Source organism: Mauremys mutica, chromosome 1 (assembly GCF_020497125.1).
Source record: "Mauremys mutica isolate MM-2020 ecotype Southern chromosome 1, ASM2049712v1, whole genome shotgun sequence".
NCBI classification, from domain to species: Eukaryota; Metazoa; Chordata; order Testudines; family Geoemydidae; genus Mauremys; species Mauremys mutica.
This window is the reverse complement of record NC_059072.1, coordinates 125877191-125897207: the sequence shown is the minus strand read 5'-3', so window position 1 is coordinate 125897207 and position 20017 is coordinate 125877191. Positions and strand designations below refer to the sequence as shown.

Genomic DNA, 20017 nt, shown 5'->3' with positions numbered 1-20017 from the left:
GCTCCTCTTAGATGAAAATCCTGATTATTTTTAAAACAAACAAACAAACAAACCAGCAAACAACCCCCCGCCCCAAGTAAATAGAGTGATGACAGTGAATGATCTGTTAAATCATTTCCTTTGTTGTTTTCTTTTTTCCCCCTCCTCCCCAGCAATTACAGTGCGTTGTTAGGAGTGTGGATCTATGGCTTTTTTGTTGTGATCCTGCTGGTACTGGACCTTTTATATTACTCATCAATGAACTACGATATTTGCAAATTTTACCTGGCAAGGTGGGGAATCCAGGGAAAGTGGATGACACAAGCACAGAGCCGATGGATTAACCCTGCTCAGCATCCAAGCCAAGTACAGACTCAGCCTCAGTCTCAGCCTCAAATGTCACAGGCAGTACATACTTTAAAAGGAGATGCTTTAAACCCACCCTTGATGTCTTTTCAGAGTTCATCTGCCTGGTAAGTTAAGATACTTTTGTACCATATTCTTTTGTGGTATAAACAGTCTGCTGTCTTTTTGGAACATCATTATCAATTATGCGCCAGATCCTCAGCTGGTATATATTGGCATAGCTCAATTGAAGTCATCAGCAGAGGATCCGTACCATATAAATTTTACAGTATGAACTGCATTATAGAATTACCCCTCAGAAGAAATGCATCAGCTTCATAGAAAATTATGATAAAAATATGATTGTCTCTAGAGAAATGTGTGCTGGAGGTAATGGAGGTAAGTAAATTTACAGTACTGTGTGAATATAAATAGGTTTGGAAGGATTAGATTTTTAACGGTAAATGTCATTAAATGTCAATTTCACTGTACACACAAACCAACAAAAATATATTTCCACTGATAATCAAAATATACAGATCAGCCACGTAAGAAAAATGCTGCTTGAGAACTTAGTTTGATTTAAGAATATTTACTTTGTATATTTTGACATGTGATGTTGACAATTTGTGTTTTAACAGTGATAAAACTTTAACTTTTTGAATCTCAATATCTACTGTCATTAAATAATTATTGTCTGATACCCTGCATTGTCTGACCTTCCCATAATTTCTGCATACTGTTACAATTTAAATCAATAAAAATAAAAAAACTTTAAAATAAACATAGATATTATGTATCAACATTATAAAAAAATAAATAATGAATTCTGTGAAACTAAATATAAACAAGGTTACAATCTTTGCTTCTACAGTGTCCACTGAAGAGTTAATTATTAATCTAGCATGCAAATAAAATTCTAAATGTACCAAAGGTTTTGCCATGTATAGCAATTAATCTGTTTTCAGTTAAAAAAAAACCCAAACACATTAACTCCAAGTGTTCAATGTAAACACTAAGAAGTGGAAAACAGTTTTAATTAGAGATGTGAGAAATCCATACTATCCACTGAGACACAGAAACAATGTGAAAACTAGCTTAATGTCTTATCTGCTTAGCCACAGAAATATAGCTGTATGTTACAGTAGGGAAAAAAATGTTTCTACGGATTTATTTCTGCCATGTTGTATACATGTATGTCAAAATGTGTTTTAATACCAACAGGTTCTATAGCACTTAAGGTTTTTAAATTATCTATTATTTGTATGGTGCCATGGGCGGATATGGTGCTCTACAGAAATATAAGAAGGAAGAGCCCCAAGTCAAAGAATTTATAATCTAAAGGGATAGCACTGTGAATGTAGACAACATTCCAACAGTGGCAGCGGAGGAGAGTTACAAAAGTTAACAATCAAGGGTTGCAAAAATTAATGATCATTTTGGGGTTTGTTTTGCTTCCTGTGCAGAGCGTATGGTCAGGCATTGGAATAGGGTTGGTGCGAACAGTTAACTGAAAGACATGTGTAGAGCTGGTCAAGAATTTTCTGATGGAAAATGCCCTTATCACAAAAAACTTTTAAGGCTGGGAGCCAGGGTAGTTAGCCTTCAGCAGCCTGACTCAAAGGTTCTTTGTAGTATGTTGGTCTCAGGATATGAGGGAGACAAGGTGGATGAGATAAAAATTGTGAGGGAAATTGGTGGAAGAGACAAGCTTTCATGCTTCACAGAGTCAGGTCTGGAAAAGGCAACCAGAGAGTCACAGCTGAATAGAAGATGGAACAGATTGTTAAGCATAAGGCGTTAACACATGTTGCAAGAGACCCTTTGAAATGATTGGAGATATACCAAGCACCTAGAACTGGAAGGGCCCTTGAAAGGTCATTGAGTCCAGCCCCCTGCCTTCACTAGCAGGACCAATTTTTGCCCCAGATCCCTAAGTGGCCTCCTTAAGGATTGAACTCACAACCCTGGGTTTAGCAGGCCAATGCTCAAACCACTGAGCTATATGAAGTGGGCAGTTAACACCACTACAGTCATAGGACAAAGGAGGAGGAGGAGGTTACAAATTGTTATAAAGAGCCATAAAACCAGTGTCTCCGTTGAAGCCAGGATTTTTAGTATCTAGCAGAGTTATGAATTAAGTTCCCAGGCTCATCTTTTGAAGGTATTATGCAAGTTTCCTTTGAGGATGAGGACTGATCAGATATGGAGTGATTGCTTTGTGAAAAAGTGTTCACCCACAGGTGACAGGGCATTTTTGTCTTTTATCATTTTTCTGCATAGGTTCATTTGTGAGTACTGTGATTGTTTGGTTTCACCCACATAGTTGTTGTTGGGGCATTTGATGCACTGGATGAGGTATACCACATGTTGTGATGGGGATATATAGGAAACATGGATCTTGAAAGGTGTGTTGTAGGGGTGAGGATATTGATTATTGTAACAATGGAGATATGCCTGCAGGCTTTGCATCTGTTGTTCTGGCAGATGATTTGAGCTGGTGTGTGGTGGTCTTTGGGCAGCTTGTTTTTGATGGTAAGCTTTGTGTGGTAGGGAGGCTGTTTGATGGCCAGAAGATGAGGATTGGGGAAAGATTTCTTTCAAAATGTGGTCTCCATCAAGAATGGGTTGCATTTGTTTGGTGATACCCTTATAGGTTCAAGTGAGGGTTGTAGGTGACAACTAGGGGTACAACTACACTTGCAAGTTACTTGTCAGTATACTGCTAGAACCTGCCTGTACCCACACTGAGTGTCCACCTATCCTGTGCTGGGCAGAGGTATATGCCACGCCTTCATCCACACTGTCCCTTTCAGCGTGCGTTGTTAGTGCTAACATGTCAGGGCAGTAGCCCAGAGTCCTAGGGGTCCACTCATCTGGGTTTTACCTAAACAGTCTGGTTTTTGGCTTCTGTGTCCGGGTGCCATTTGACAAGCCCTGATGTCCAGTTTTAAGTGAAACACATAAGCAACGCCAACAACCTTACTGTTTCAATATGTTGTTTAGTACTTAAATATGCATTGTATGTTTCTGTGTTATTTTACATTACATATGTGAAAATATGCGCTGTTCATATATTGAACTTCAAATGTCATGTAGCTAAGCCTAGCACTTTCTGGTGTCTCGTTTTGACATATATATATTACTCTTGGGGGCATTCTGCACCAAAAATAAAAATTCTGGGCCAAAAAAATAAAAATTCTGCAACATTTGTCAAAATAATAAACACCAGTTTCAATTATTTTGGTAATTTATTTCAAAATACCTGTCAGCAAGTATGTGTGTAACAATGCAGAGAGACAAAAATTCCCCCAGAAGTAGAGAGTTAAAGAAACCCCTATGACAACCCAGTATCTCTTTCTCTGCCTCCCCCCACAATTCCCTGAAATTATAGTAAGATTTCAGAGGATGGGTTTTCCAAACTCTGCGGGGGCCATTGACAGAACGCATGTACCTATACTTTGCCTACTGAAAGGGGCCAGTGAATAAGTAAACCGTGAAGTTTAGTATTCACTAGTTCTCCAAGGCTCAGTGGACCATGAACATGAATGCAGAACACGTGGGAAAGGTCCATGACACCAGGGTGTTCAGGGCTGTACTGCAGGACAAAATAAAGGACTTTATTACCTGGAAATGACATGACTAAATATGGTGTTTCTGTGCCGGGGCCCATTCAGTAATCTGCCACTGCCCCTCCCCCCACCGTGGCACGAGGTTTGGGGAGGCTTAGCCTCCCCCAGCCTCCATTACATGCCGCCCATGCTCGGGATGCCAGCGTGGCCAAAGCACTTTGGCTTATTGTGACATGCGGTGCTTTGCCTAACGTAGATGAGGCTAAAGGGAAATACTTCCATAGCAAGTGAGCACAGTACAGAACTGCTTTCCAAAGCCTGTAGTGGCAACCTGACCCCACCCATGTGCACACAGCTTGTGGTTCCCAGCAGGCCAGGGAAATGTGTGATGCTGTGTGATCATACATAGTGAAACAATGGGCAGCCAGAAGATGACTTGGAAGTGTGGCAAGATACACTATTGTGATGCTAAGGTGCTGCTCAAACAGCACACTAGAGCATGGCCACATATTTCAGTCACGAGATACCTCAGTGGATTTCAATCCCCTGCAATTAATGTACTAATCAAAAGCAGACAATTGGGGGAGGACCCTCTAGGTCAATATCTTTGGCCATGGCTTTGTGCAGTGGTATAGTTTTCCAGCAACTATTCCTTGGGGTGGCCCATGAGGAGGTTGGCATATTGGGCAGCCATCCTAATTCCTGTGGTTTAGACAAAGTGTTTGTTGTTAAATGTAAAGTTGTTATGGGTGAGGATGTGTTTGAGGTGAATATCTGAGTGCTGTCAGTGTCAGACTGCAATGCCTTCATGGTGAGGGATGTTGGTGTATAGAGAGATGACATCCTTGGTGGAAAGGATGGTATTTTGAGGCAGGTTGTTAATGTTGCAGAGTTTCTGGAGGAAGCAGGTTGTGTTTTGAATGGTCTGAGGATGGTCTCTATGATATTCCCTCAGTAGTGCTGTTGCCATAAATGATGAGCCTGGGGTCCTTTGTTTGTGTATCTTGAGAAACACGTAGAAGTCCCTGGGGTGGGTTTGTGGGGGGTGAAAGCCATTTCAGTTCTCTCAAAACAGAATTTTTCTGGAAATCCCGTCCACATAAATAAATTTAGCCTTTTTGAATTTTCATCCCAATTAGGGACAACTTCATATTTTTGAAAACATGGTCTCAAATTGGGATGAAAAGTCAAAAATGCTAATTTTTTGGGAGGGGGAAGGGACTTCTTTTCCAGCCAGCTCTAGAAACAAGTGTTGGGGAGGAGGAGGAGGGGAAGAGTGATATTGATACAATAGCAAAGGAAAGCTGTTCTAAGTGAAGAGGACATAGTGACACAAGTGGGAGACAGACCTCAGGAGCAGGCACAGCATATGGCACAAACAGGAGAAACTGAAGATTGTGCTGTAGAGGCAGAATGGGGGTGGATCTCGATGGTGCACGTGTGGGGTTTTAACTTGATGTGGAGAATGAGAAAGCCAATTAAGAGCTCTGAGCAGAGTGGGTGAAACGGCAAAAAAAAAAATTGGTTCTCCCCAGTGGATCAGGGAGTTGTATGTCAAGGCCCAGTGGAAGGTTCTGGCAGTGGGGACTATGAACCACTAATGTATTTCACAAAAGTTTCAAAATAGAAGGATAAGCACTAATTTTTTCAAACAGGGACAGTGTTTGTACAGTAACTAACACAATGGGGCCCTGACCCTGACTGAGGCCTTTCGGTGCTACCGCAATACAAATAATGAAGTACTAGTCCTATGATTACTACTTTTGCCTGACTGACTTAATAAAAAAATTGTGCTCTAGGATTCCTTTTAATAATCCACATTCACCTTTATTTCTAAGCAGGCACACTTGGAACTGTAGTCAGAGCTGGCTTCATTCAGTACAGATTCTACTTATGTATCTCAATGAGATTTAGGCCTGGTCTACACTACAGAGTTAGGTCAATCTAAGACGGCTTATGTTGATGTAACTCTGTAAGCATCCACGCTACAGTGTAGCTCCCACTGATGTAAGATGCCCACTACACCGACCTAATACCACCACTTCCGTGAGAGGTATAGTGCGTAGGTCAATGTAGTTAGGGCAACAGTGTCTGTGTAGATACTGCGTTACTTACATTGCTTGTTGGCGCGTGCAGGGCTCACAGCTGGACTCCCGCACAGGGGGGTGGGGGGAGGTGTTCAGCTGTGAGCTCTGGCTGTCAGCCCCACGGCCTCCAGCTGTGAGCCCCATGCCAGACTGACAGCCTAGGCTCGGCTCTATGTATTTTGCCGTCCCAAGCATGGCAATCAGGCGGCATGCCTGTGGGAGGTCTGCCGGTCCTGTGCCTTCGGCATCCCCACCGCCGAATTGCTGCCGAAACCGTGGGACCGGCGGACCTCCCGCAAGCGCGCCACTGAAGGCAGCCTGACTGCCACCCTCACAGCGACCAGCAGGCCGCCGCCCCAGGCACGCGCTTGCTGTGCTGGTGCCTGGAGCCACCCATGCTGGGCTCTCAGCTCCCACACTTAAGTCAGTGCAAGCGCTCCTGGTGAGGATGCACACCAGCAACAGAAGGAGGGCAATGTGAACATGAAAAACCACAGTAATTACTGCAGTGGCTGTAGGTCGCCCTAACATTGGTCAACTTAATTTTGTAGTTTAGACAAGGCCTTACTCTTTCAGTTAAAGAGCCTTTATGCTATTGCTTGAGAGAGAAGCTTTTTTGTGCTTGGCTATAAGTATTGAATCTCATTATGACTTGTTTCACATGCATCCCTGCCAGCTCACTTTTCTTGCTCCCATCACTAGAGATGGATCCAAATAAAACTCCCAATTCTGAAATCCTAGAACTGTGTGTGGCCCCAAACCAGCTCCCATCTGAATTTGATAAGTGGCCTCTATCTTCATAATGGGCTGCATGAAAACTCCAGCGCCAGACATCCCTGAAGGTTTAGGCGTCCAAAAGCCAAATCTGGTGTCTAACTTTATTGGTTGGACCCTTTCAACCCACCACAAAACCCTTTATGCCTACTCTGTCTTCCAACAATTTTATCACTAATCTAAAGGAGCTGTGGCTAGCATAGCATTTAACAGTTTCTAATCACTGATGTGTGATGCTTTCTTTGAAAGCATGGTTGAAAATACATATCAGATACACTCTCTTTTCACAAAGGCAGGCTTGGTTTAAAATCAGGGGAATAGAAGCCTTATATTTGTAAACAAGCAGACTTTCATCATCATTTTGTACTACTAGAAAAAATAAAATTAAGAGCAGCCAATCTGAGACTTTATTCCACCTATGCTGAGTGTTTTATATTTTGCCTGCAGTTTCAATTTGATATCGTTGTGTTCTTAGCTTGCTGTTCTAAATTGTTGTGTGCAATTAAACAGCTGCTTGTTCTATTTCAGTGCTGGGAAAAGTGATTCCTGTGTAAGCCTGTGGAAAATGCTCCAGTAATTAAATGTTCAGGTTGCATGGTATAAATCCCACTTGAGAAATGCTAAAGTTAAGGTTCCTGTGCTGTTGATTGTCATAAGCTAGATACCATAAAACAAAGAATAATACATTATTTACCTACACAATTACCCAAAGAAATAGAAAAGTGGCTGAAATGAAGTTGCTGTTGGAAACTTAATGCAACATCTTAAAATCACAAAGAATGATGAAAGTGAGTAACAGTCTTTTAAATGTATTTTCCTGAGTTTTTTTTTTAAAAGGAAACAAAGCAAGTGGGGTGGATTATGTGCTTAATAAGTACACCTTTAAATTCAGTTCACATGTTAAAATAAATCTCAGTACCCTAACAATTGATATGATATACTCCTCCTGTCTTCGTTTCCCATGAGATTATAATTACTCCTGCCCTCTCTTTTGTTAAGAAAGTGCCTACCAGGTGATACTGGAAATAAATAATTATAGTTAGTCCTAATTACACTTTGAAATTCATTCCTCTGAATGGGTGAAGAGGGATAAATACATTCCTTTTACTGCTGCTATTGTGTGGCTAGAGAAATTCTGTAGCATCAGATCCTCACACCTAGCCTCTCTTCTACAAAGTTGGGTCAATAGGGCTGTAGCACACAGATATAATGGGAGAACTGTATCTTGGCAACAGTAGAGAACAGAAATTTCAGCTTTTGTCCAAAACTAAAACCAGACAAATATGGCACCTTCTTACTCAGCAGATCTATGTCCTTTATGTATCTAGTGTTGGATTTGTTGACTTTATGGCAAAAAGGGGCTTCTAAACACCGTTTTACTCCTGTTTTCACTATGCAGCTGTCTCAGATCCAGAGGAGCAGTGCTATGACATCAGCTTTGGAACAATCTCTAGGAGAATCCCTTCCGTGGGTCAGACCTCCCAGGGTAGTGTTGTGCAAAGTTGGGGGTGGGGGGGATGAAGAAATTGGGATCTCACAGCAGGGGCGGCTCCAGACCCCAGCACGCCAAGCGCGTGCTTGGGGCGGCATGCCGCGGGGGGCGCTCTGCCGGTCAGCGGGAGGGCGGCAGGCGGCTCCGGTGGACCTCCCGCAGGCGTGCCTGTGGAGGGTTCGGTGGACCAGCGCACTCTCCGCAGGCATGCCTGCGGGAGGTCCACCAGAGCCACGGGACCAGCGACTGGCAGAGTGTCTCCCGCGACATGCCGCCCTGCTTGGGGCGGCGAAATATTTAGAGCCGCCCCCGTCTCACAGGATCCACTAATAGCAGGAGCAGGGTAAAAACAGATTGCGTATTGTGAGGCAGGATGGGAGTGGGATTAAAAAAATAGTCCCCCTGAGCCACAAAAAACATGAAAGCCCTGGCCAGCAGCCTTCACTCTACGGCCAACCACCTCCTCAGGCAGTGCCATTGCCAGCAGCAGTGCAGAAGCCAGGGATTACTTTAGATGATAAATAATGGAGGGCTGTAACAAATTCCATGCATGGTAAGGGGGTGTGTGACTGCAATAATTTGCACAGCACTGCCCCGGGGGGGACGGAAGGGAGGTCTCATTCTTCCTCCAGGGCAAGCCACGCGACTTCACTGCCTCCTTAGGAAGGAGCTATGGTCGTTCAGCAAGTCTAATGGAGGCAAAAGTTGTTCAGCAAAAATTGCAGAGACCCTAAAATTAGATGTGGCTGGGGGAAGAGGGGTTCCTTCTGTGATTTTCTCCTTACCTGAAGCTAGGATATTTTTGAGAATTTTGCTGTGTGTATTTTGTAAGGCAAACTCTCTCTTGCGCATTGTCCCAGAAGCAGCCTTTGTGCTGGTTGGGTTGGGTAGGGAGAATGTGCAGTGATGTCAGAAAGGGCTTCTTTAAATCCTATAGAAAGTTTTAGGGCATTTACCCACAGAGCGTGCACAGAAGTATCGTTCAGCCAATCATAGCTTCTGTTCATTTTTAATTCATCTCTCCATCCTCTTATTAAACTACCTGCTCTTCATTAAGTTGCCATTTTTGCTGTACACCCAGTTCAGAAAAGTTTGGTAAATGTATAGTTACAATGAGAGCACTGTATTTTTTCAGTTTCTCCTAACTCAGAAATGGGTAAAGGTCCATTGCTTTTGTGAAATTGTAGTGCTTTAGTATGAAAAGAACTCAATAAATGTAAGAATTAATTTTCATCAGATTATTTCACCCGTGCATTTCCAGCATATGCCACTTTTTCCCCCTCTATCTCATTTTGGGAACGGAAGGGATACAGTGAGTGACACTTTTGAAGAAAGAAAGAAACAGCTCGAACCAATGTTGTTTAGAAATCTTTGATGATAATAAATCAACGAAGGCAACGTAAAAGAGAATGTTTCAAGTGCCACAATTTCTTTGTTATGAAAGCTGAAACTTAAAAGCAATAGTTTACATACTGCAGTTGCTGTATCCATTCTTAGTGAGGATTTCCACAAAAGCTCCAGGATGTGTCTGTTTTTCATAGGAGAAGGTGTATAATTTAAATGGCTGTGATTTGTATATGCCCAGAGAAGCAAACAGTAAACATCACATCACAGTGTAGATGTTAACTTTCTGCAACTGAATTCCCATATTTGATTTCATGACAACTGAGTAAAAGAAAATACTCTGGGGATATAACGTAAATATGAGACTCAATGCCAGCTGTCTTGATTTGGGTTGTTGTTGTTTTCTGTGTAACTTAAATATACCTTGGTCTCAAATCTTTTTACTACATTTATAAGGATTCATATTCCAAATTCAGGAGCCTTCCTGCACACTGAATTCTCACTTCAGTGGCAGTCCCAATACAGACTAGGGCCCTCAGGTGCACAGTAACTAGCCAACTATCATCATCATTCATGCCCGTCACCCCAACCAGGGTATGGGCCGCCAACCACAGATCTCCAGAGTCTTCTATCCTGGGCCATTCGCTCTAGCTGGTTCCAGGTATAGCCCATTTTTTTGCTATCCACCTGAAGGTCGCGTCGCCAGGTATTTCTTGGGCGGCCTCTTTTCCGCTTGCCTTGGGGGTTCCACCGCAGTGCCTGTCTGGTGATGTTGGTTGGCTGCTTGCGTAGTGTATGTCCTAGTACTATGTAAATATAAAACTCTTAATACCGTGACTGCATAGCTGTTCACTTTTTTTTTAAATATATAGGGCTCAGTAACATGGTTAGCAGTTTTACTGTGACATTACTAATAAAAAGAACTCCTGTCTTCACTTGTTAAACTTTCAGTGATTTTCCTTTTCTTTTTCCCCATTCTTCTCCGGAAGCATTAAACGGGGATCCTACGTTAGGATCAGGTGAGAATATCCCACATGCTCAGTTTCCTGTGACTGCAGGAGACAAGCAGTGGTGGGTCCCACTCAGTGTTCCCTCCCTGTCTTTCTGTGTTTTCCTCCATCCTCACACAAAGCTATTCCCTTTTCTTCTAATGTCTTTAGTTGGGAGAAAAAAGTAGTTGCTTCCTTTAGTTGATCCTTATTTTTCCCCTCGTATTTCAGCAGGTAAGACACTGCATGATATAATAGTAGCTCAGATCAAGTATAGTATAAGTGTCATCTCTGAATAGGGTAACCAGATGTCCTGATTTTATAGGGATAGTCCCAATATCTGGGACTTTTTCTTATACGGGCACCTATTACCCCCGCATACCCTGTCCCAATTTTTCACATTTACTGTCTGGTCACCCTATCTCTGATACAGCCCATATTTGGGGAATGACCTCAATATTAAGTCTTCTCCAATTTAATTATTATGCTATTAATGAACAAAGTGAGGTGCAGGTTCAATAGCATAATGTTTTTAGATGGCTCTTTATCAAATTATTGACACAATTCCCACTTAATATTTAAATTTTCATTGCTCCAAGTGCAGAATACAGGACCTTGAAGTATTTAAGCAATGCTACGATTCTAGCCATAAATCTTTTAATTTTACATAGACATAAGTGCCTCAAACATATCCAAGTTTCCTTGCTGGTTAATGAATCCGTCTCCCTCTACTTAGCAAACTGAAGGTTGGGGGTTTTTTTTGTTTTTTGTTTTTGTTTTTTTAAAGAATTGGCAGTGTCTTACTGGTTAACATAGTTTCTGTATATAATCAAGCTCCATTTTAACTCAATAATAAAACCTCATATTGAAATGTTAAGAGATTTGATATGTGATATTGCCCAATTTGTGTGCACAGACACACACACACACACAGTAACGCATATAAATATAAACTAAAGTGTTGCTGAAATTGCAAAAAGAAAATTTTCCCAGAGTATAGTAATTCTTACTTCATATTATCCCCAAAAATGTTTCATCTGTCTTGCTTTCTATATGGTGTCCAGCTCCTTAGCTTTGATGGTGCATGACCTGACAGCCTCAATGTGTTGCAATTACTTTAAAATACAAACTGTTTTCGGGTATTGCAACACAAAAATGTACAATATCCATGTACACCAAGAACAATCACAAGGCTGACAAAGGGCCATGCATGCAATGTGTATTACATTTTACATCAATAATTAGATCAGTGTGCAATTTCTTTTCTGTGGATAAAAGAAGGGTAACTTATGGTAACTCACCTGGAGTCTGTTCCAACGTTCTTCATGCACCCAAACAGGCATTTTGGATAGGCAAGGGAATGCAGAATCCAGCTGTTCCTGAACATCTCCTTTTTTCAGTTTTAGGATGTTTATTTGGTTAGAATTGTGCATTTATCTTTGAAAAGAATAATTACAGAGATAAGAAAACAATTAAAAACTACCTCTAAATTAAGAAACATTGGGGCAAATTCTCTGCTGCCGTAACTCCACTGAAGTCCAAGAGAGTTACACAATTGAGCCCGTAAGCTTTACTGATTTGCCGAGGAATTACTCCATGAAGCCCATTTATCTTGGTTGATACTTTGTTTGTTGAAATGTCTCATGAAATATTCATTATATGAAAAGAGAACTTGGAATGTTTTTCTACTCTAGCTAAGAGGACTATTGTTGTAAATTTCCCGACACTGCCTAAAAATCTGGGCATGCCGCTCTGGCTGATGTTATTGGGGTTCTGAGTCTCCTCTCGTATTGTTAATTGGTGTAAATCCAGAGTAACCCTATTGAAGCCAGGGGAGTTACACTGATGTGAAAGGAAAATTGGGTGCAAACAACTGTCTCCTGTGTTTACTCTGAAATGTTACCCTTTCATTATTATGTGTCCTCAATTTCCCTTGCAGCTTCCATCGGATGGTATTGTTCTGCTCTTGTACTACACTGTTACGGGTGCAATTAAATGACTGCCCATCCCAGAGGTGGCTGCAATATGGTTGTGCCAGCTACTAGTTGGCAATTATGCAGTTGTGAGGAGAGAGGGGCTGTGAGGATGCAAGGAGCCATCTTCTCCATGCGTGGCTTACATAAGGGCCAGGCAGAATTGCAGACCCCACGCTTCGCTAGGTACCAGGGTAAACCAGAGTAAGTGAGAGGAGAAAACAGCTACCCAATGATCTTAGTCTCTCCTTTCCTACTCCTCTAAGGTACCCATCACCCCGTGGGCAGGGATCAGTGGGGAGGAGGCAGATAGATTGCTCCTTCTGTTGCCATTCCCCCACTTTTTCTGGTCAGCTGAGCTGGCTGGTCATACAGAATGCAGTAAGTATGCTTTAAATCAAGACTGGAGGTCTTTCTAGAAGATTGCCAGAGCTCGACCAGCAGTTATTGGCTTGAAACCACAAACACTGGGTGAAATTCTATGGTTTGTGTTATGGAGGAGGTCAGACTAAGTGATCCTAATGGGCCCTGTCTGGCCCTAAAATCTATGCATACCCAGGGGTTCAGAGAGTCGCTCTGCCCTCTTGAGACAGCAGCTGTCCCAGAGACCTTAGAGTCTAAGAAACTGTCCCAAAATCATAGCCCGTAAAGTGGACTGGGATCCTTCCACATGATGTGCAAGTTACTACTTTCTCTGCACAGAACCATTTATTTCCTGCCCCAGTTCAAATACTGTGTAAATCTTATTCTTAATATTTCAGTTAGTGGTTTTCATATCCTGCAACTAAGAAACGGAGGTATTTAAAGGGACAAGTCTGTCCAGTTTCCTTCTCAAAACCATGGTGCACTCTATAAAGGGTAGAAGTGGCCAGAAATGTTTAAACTGTTTGTCATAGCAGACCACTTAGGTATTTGCTTGAGACAAAGAGGGCCATGTATAGTCATAATATTATTATAACCAAAGGAGTCTGGAATCCATTACATGTGCTGCTGCCTGCTTGGTAATCGGGTTGGAGTTTTATGCAGGGAGAGGAAAGAAAACCATAAATCTCAGAAACAGTAACTCTGATGCAACACCGTTATTCTAACTCAAACAGTGAGTGGATTGTACAGGCCAACTAACAGAGATTTTTTCTTTAGTATGGAAACCATCTGAGGGGCATTCAGTGGCCTGTGTGGTCTGAATTCAGGGCCTGGTTGACGTACATCCACAACACAAACCAACATCATCACACGTGGCACCAGCCTCAGAAAAGAAGTTAACGACTGACTGAGACTAAACTACTCTCACACCTTAGGGTGGTCCCTTCAGATCAGCACTGATGTACATTGGCAAGACCTTGCCTATGCTGCTTATTACTGCTGTTCGTGGGAGTCAGGGATTCACCATGCAAGCAATCTCTTTGAAAATACACAGATCAGACTTCAACCAGCAGCAGGTAAACCGTTACTACTGTGCAACAACATACAGGCCACACATGTAGTGCAGAGAGATCCGTAATTTAAATGGCAAAATCAAAAATGTATGAATATTGACAAACTGTACTCTCACGTCCCTGTGAATATTTATTAAAAATCTGTTGAAAATGAGGTCAGATTGTGGTACTTATGCCACACCCCTGTATGGGGGACAGGGGGTGGTGCAGGGGTGCACCAACCCACGAGAAGCACGCGAGAGAGACTGCCTTGCTCCTAGGCTGGCGGTCTATCCGGGGTTGTGCTGTGCATTAGCTGATCCAGAGGGACCAGATTAGCATGCTGGCCCTACGCAGTGGGATGGTGCAGAACGGGGCTGAAGCTAACACTGTGCCTTCATTCCATTCCCAGCACCCGCCTCCATCAAAGCAGCAGCAGTGAGCAGATCATAGGGATTGTTGGTGTAATGGCTCCTGAGTGCCTCGCGCCTGGTGTGTGGTAGAGCAAGGAGCACATACAGTCTGGCCCAAAATGAGATCAAACAGATACGATTCGATAAAATGTAATTTTTCAATGGTCTGCTCTGAAATTTTGGTGTACCTAAGCTTCATTCTGGTTCCATACAACGTATCAGCTGTTGTCTCTGCTCACAGCAGTTTAGACTGCTGGTTGCCACCGCTATACTCCTTCCAGTCAGGAAGGTGGACCTGTCAGAACTCAAATGTATGGTACTTCACTATGTCCTGGCGGGCTGTAGTCCTCAGAGTAGGCCAAAGATGATACTCTATTGTCAGCAAGGTGCCCTGGGCGTATTAAATGCAGAGGGTGAGGTGCATGACTGACATGGTTCACATGAGGGCACTGGCTCCCCTTGTGCTAGTGGTGGCAGCCATGTGTGGGGTGGTAGGTGCAGAGGGAATGGCTGATATGGGAGAAGAGGAATGGAAGAAGAGAGGGCGGGGAAATAGTTGAGAAGTGGCACAAGGGAATGTTTCACTTGTTTGCATAGAGGTCCATAGAAAAATTAATGTAATCCCATGCATGGGACCTACCCATATGACAAAATAAGCAGAATTTGGGCCATTTTATTCTAAATCAGAATAAAAATAGACAAGAAAACCTCAACTTGTGCATACACTGAATCCCCACATTAAATAAGGGCAATAAAACTAAGCAATTGTAAGGTGTAAAATAACTGATCAGAAGGTGATTTACTTTGTAATAAATTAGCTCTGCTATTTACACATACCTACACACACACACACACGTAAACCAAAGCCACCTGAATGTAAAAACAAATTAGAAAACTAAGTCAGCTTGGTGGGTTTGATGCGAGAGAAGCTGAAGAATTAATGTGATTTAAAGTCAATGCCTAGTACCAAATGTCAGAAAAGGCTAACCAAACACATTTCACTGTATGGTCAGCCTGGTCTCTTAAAATCCATTATGCAAAAATAATGCATTTGGAATGCAAACTGCTATTCTTACAAGGAATCTAATATCTTTGCAAGAGACTGCACAATGCAAAACAAACTAGAGCAAAATTATTCTAAGATGGCTCCTAGAGAAATAACTTATCTGCTCCAAAGCCCTGAGCCTGAAACTTGTTGCACATCGGTAGAGCCCTTCCACCTGCACAAAGTGCCACTGAGGTCAAAGGGAGAGGGGTGAGGGGAGAAAGGAGTGGGAGTTTCTAACTGTGCACAAACATTGCAGGATTGGGGCCTATAGGTTCAATCCTGCAAGGAGCTGAGCATTTTTGCCACCCTAGTGCCTGAAACCACAATACTACATATGAGAAGACATGCATTTTTTAAATTGTCATTTGTATTAACATAATTAAAAGAATTTTAACTATTCACTAGCTGCTATTAGCACATGAGATTAAAGCAATATGTTGAGGTTCTCCCACACTGGTGCAAAACCAGCCAATCCTATAATGTGTGTACAGCAGATGCCGCTTCCTTGATGTACAAGTTCTTCTGTGTAAGTTGTTCATTTTGTGTCTTATTCTCCTGTTTCATTTACAGGCAAAAAGAAAGGCCATATAAAGCAATGTTTTCATTTTTATACAGTTCTTGTTGTCCACAAGATTCGTGGATTTTTAGGTGGGTCTGGCTGTAACAACTCTGTTCTGTTCCTTGAAATAGGAACCCGTTGTCTGCTGGTGGCCAGCTGCTTTGAGTCTTTCATCTGACTCTACTGGACATTTATGGACTGTTTTTGTTGGACAGAATTCAGATCTGCCTAGAGTTTTTCCTGCTGCCCAGCAGGGATCCAATCTCCCACTAAGACCAGGTGTATGGTATCTAGCAGAGATGAGTTTGATCAGGAGATCATTGCAAGCATCTGGACAGCAATGTGTACCTAGAGAATGGTGTAAGTAATATGCCTAGCACAATAAGTTATAGGCATTTCAACCTGCTCATGGCTTCCAGGAGACCTATCCTGGTAAGCCATTTGAGATAGGGGATTGGAGCCTCTTGGGTCAGGCTCGCCCACTATTTGAGAAACTGCACTGCCCTGATAGCTCAGTGGTTTGAGCACTGGCCTGCTAAACCCAGGACTGTGAGCTCAATCCTTGAGGGGGCCATTTGGGGATTGGTCCTGCTTTGAGCAGGGGGTTGGCCTAGATGACTTCCTGAGGTCCCTTCCAACCCTGAGAGTCTATGATTTTATGCCCATACAAACTTAGAGCAGGGAGGGAAGACTTGGGCATTAGGAGTGCTGTTGGGGAAGGCCAGTGCCCACAGAAAAACAATTGTGTGCCTAACTGGTTACAAGACCTGAACTTTGCACCCCACTAGGCCAACAACAAGGGCAGAGCATAGTTAAGATTCACTGGTACGTCTCAAAAAAAAAAAAGTATGGTGGGGATCAGAGGGAGGGACCAAATCTGTCCTATTGGTACTAACAGGCATAAAATTAGAGTAAGTGAAAAATCAGGCTCTTAATGTTAAAGAAGCCTGAAAATATTAAAGATGAAATTTATTAAAAAAATAACTTGTAAAACTGTCATGGGCATAGAAATGCATGGGAGAAGGTTTGTGTACTTGGTATATTTAATCACTAGACCTAATAAGCTGCAACCTCCTGGGATTCTTTTTTACAAGTTCAAGTGTCTTAAAAAACAGTGCCAATTCAGCTCTGAATGTTCACCACCCTTAATGTAACATAAGCTTGTTTTCTTGCAACTGGAGTTTCTAATGTCAGAGACTAAAGCCAGTATTTCTAGTGTTATGGGTTTTATTTATTTAAAATCTTGACGACTTTGTCATCGTGGTCAGCAGACCTTTTTTTTCTTTAATATATATAATGCAAGCGTATTTGTGGATAATATTTTTCCTGTACAAAGTATTAAAAAAACCAGAGTGCCTTGTGAAGCATAAGGCTAATGGGAGATAGCTGTAGGGGTTTGTTCTGTGAATTTCATGGTATTTTGTTTTACCCCGCTCTTTGCCTCTCCATCAAACTGGGACTGCTGCATTCAGCAGCATTTCACTCACAGCCAGGTCCATTTGTTACTTTGCATTAAAAGCCTTCTGTGATTAAACTAAATATCCATGTGGCCATCTGCTTGTGAAGTATTGTCAAAAAATGGCAACTAAAATATTTTAAAAGGATAATTTTAAAAGTCTGTTCCTGCCTATGCAGACGGGGGGGAAAATATAGTGAAAATCAAGTTTGACCACCACCCACACTTGCACTTTATATGCCATTCCCAGCAGGTGTCTTATGGCCTGAGTGTGAGCTTGGATCCACTGGTCATGAATCAGAAGTAGCTATTGTATTAACTGGAGTTATGATTAATGTGAAATCAGAGTCAAGTCCAATTGAGTCTACAGCTGGATTGCGGTTGGGTCTTTTTTGTAATGTCATATCCATATCTAATTACCCCCACAGGAACGAGGAGTGTCTCATTACTAACCTCATCACCAAATGTATCACTATCTCCATTAGATAAAAGCCATTTACCTTCTCATTATTGTCTTGGAAACATAACAAGAGTTGCGGCACCCAGTGCATCTTACAGCCAGTGTAGTTTGGTTGCTAGTACTTTTTCCTACCCTTTTGCATCTTGCTGGGACCTAGACACTAAATAGTTCTTTAGAGGCACATACGTCTCTTTGAAGTTCTACTTCACATAGAATAACAAAATTGGAAGCTGTTTGAAACTCCAAATTTTGCTGCTTAAATGTCACAGTAAAACTTGAAATCAAGCCCAGCCACTTCAAGTACAGCTGAGTGCAACAACTGAACTTCAAAGAAAAGACCCACATACCTCATTAGAAAAGACCCACATACCTCATTCAGTTTGGCCATTGATCTCAATAGCACTTCAAAGAGGTCCTGGTTGGCTGATTTCAATTTTATTTTGCATTTAAAAAGCTAAAATCAGGCATTGACAATCACTCCCAATTTAGCTTTTGTAAATACAGACTCAACTGGAAATCAGAGTAGCTGCCTCTGAAGTGCTATTGAGCTGGAGCGCATCGAGAGCATCAAAGAGAAATACTAAGGCACTGGATTGCTCCCAGAATTTACATTGGATTGTGTAGCCTCAAAGTGCTGAATCAACTCAAACCTAAATTAGCAGTGACCAAAAACGTACTGTTGGCACAGTATTAGATGGCCAGTGCTAAACCAGTGGGCAACCTTAGCTATGTCCGCTGTTATAGACTCATAGACTTTAAGGTCAGAAGGGACCATTATGATCATCTAGTCTGACCTTCTGCACAATGCAGGCCACAGAATCTCACCCACCCACTTCAGTAACTCAGACATAGGTTAAGGGTTTGTTATAGAAGTCCTCAAATTGTGGTTTGAAGACCTCAAGCTGCAGAGAATCCTCCAGCAAGTGACCCGTACCCCATGCTGCAGAGGAAGGTGAAAAACCTCCAGGGCCTCTGCCAATCTGCCCTGGAGGAAAATTCCTTCCTGATCCCAAATATGGTGATCAGTTAAACCCTGAGCATGCGGGCAAGAATTCTCTATAGTAACTCAGATCCCAACCCATCTAACATCCCATCACAGACCACCTGCTGATAACCAATGATCAATTGCTAAATTAATTGCCAAAATTAGGCTATCCCATCATACCATCCCCTCCATAAACTTATCAAGCTTAGTCTTAAAGCCAGATATGTCTTTTGCCCCCACTACTCCCCGTGGAAGGCTGTTCCAGAACTTCACAACTCTATAGGGGACACCCTTGCTCACATTCTCAAAAGCAACCAAGGACTGAATGAATACAGAGACTGTACCAACTTCTCACCTCTAAAGGGGACCCTCCTGACATTGGTGTAGTTGCGTGAAGGTGTTTGCACTGCCGCTGCCAGTGCATGCCCATTTTACAGCAGGGCCGGCTCCAGACCCCAGCGCGCCAAGCGCGCACTTGGGGCGGCGTCCCACGGGAGCCGCGGGACCAGCGGACCCTCCGCAGGCACGTCTGCGGGAGGTCCACCGGAGCCACGGGACCGGCGGACCCTCCGCAGGCACGTCTGCGGGAGGTCCACCGGAGCCGCGGGACCGGCGACCGCCAGAGCGCCCCCCGCGGCGTGCCGCCCTGCTTGGGGTGGCGCAAATCCTAGAGCCGCCCCTGTTTTACGGACGGAGTACTTCCGTCTCCAGGACCGTCAGTTCTAAGCTGCTCACAAGCAGTAAATAAACAGCCACATGCTGGCTCTGTCTTCCTGCATTGGGAAGCACACACCCAGTAGCAGTGCAGACTTAAGTGAAAGCCCCTCTCCTAAAGAGATTGCACTCTAAAAAGAGAGACAAGTGAGTGTGACAAAGAGCTGTGTGAAGAACTGATTCTTTGGTTCACTGAGAATTCCAAAACATTGAAGAATTGTTTTAAAAATTTTGGCAAATCAAAAATTCAAAGTGCTTTGTTTTGAGTTGAACAAAATGCATTTTTATTTTATTTTTATTTTTAAAATTAAAAAATTGAAGGAAATTTCTAAACAAAAATCCTTTGGAACTGAAAAAAAAATCAATGTCTGTCACATTTTGAAAATGTTTAATCTTGGATTTGTAGAAGCAG

At 42.6% G+C, this 20017-nt stretch overlaps 1 protein-coding gene and 1 long non-coding RNA gene across 3 annotated transcripts in view; one reads left to right on the top strand and one right to left on the bottom strand.

Moving 5' to 3' along the window:
* SHISAL1 (shisa like 1) overlaps positions 1-16556 on the top strand; it is a 366253-nt gene extending 349697 nt beyond the window's left edge. Inside the window, exons 8-10 of one of the 2 annotated variants that reach the window (XM_045013359.1) lie at positions 153-452; positions 10583-10612; positions 16122-16556. In XM_045013359.1, the coding sequence (XP_044869294.1) occupies positions 153-452; positions 10583-10612; positions 16122-16155 (364 nt within the window). In that variant the 3' untranslated portion in view covers positions 16156-16556. Of the gene's footprint in view, positions 1-152; positions 453-10582; positions 10613-13695; positions 13782-16121 lie in introns of those variants that run through there. The other variant, XM_045013367.1, reaches the window with a different exon arrangement.
* LOC123368522 overlaps positions 1-20017 on the bottom strand; it is an 80274-nt gene that overhangs the window by 25131 nt on the left and 35126 nt on the right. The window contains exon 2 of the long non-coding RNA XR_006578807.1: positions 11884-12019. This is a non-coding gene — a long non-coding RNA (uncharacterized LOC123368522). The remainder of the gene's footprint in view (positions 1-11883; positions 12020-20017) is intronic.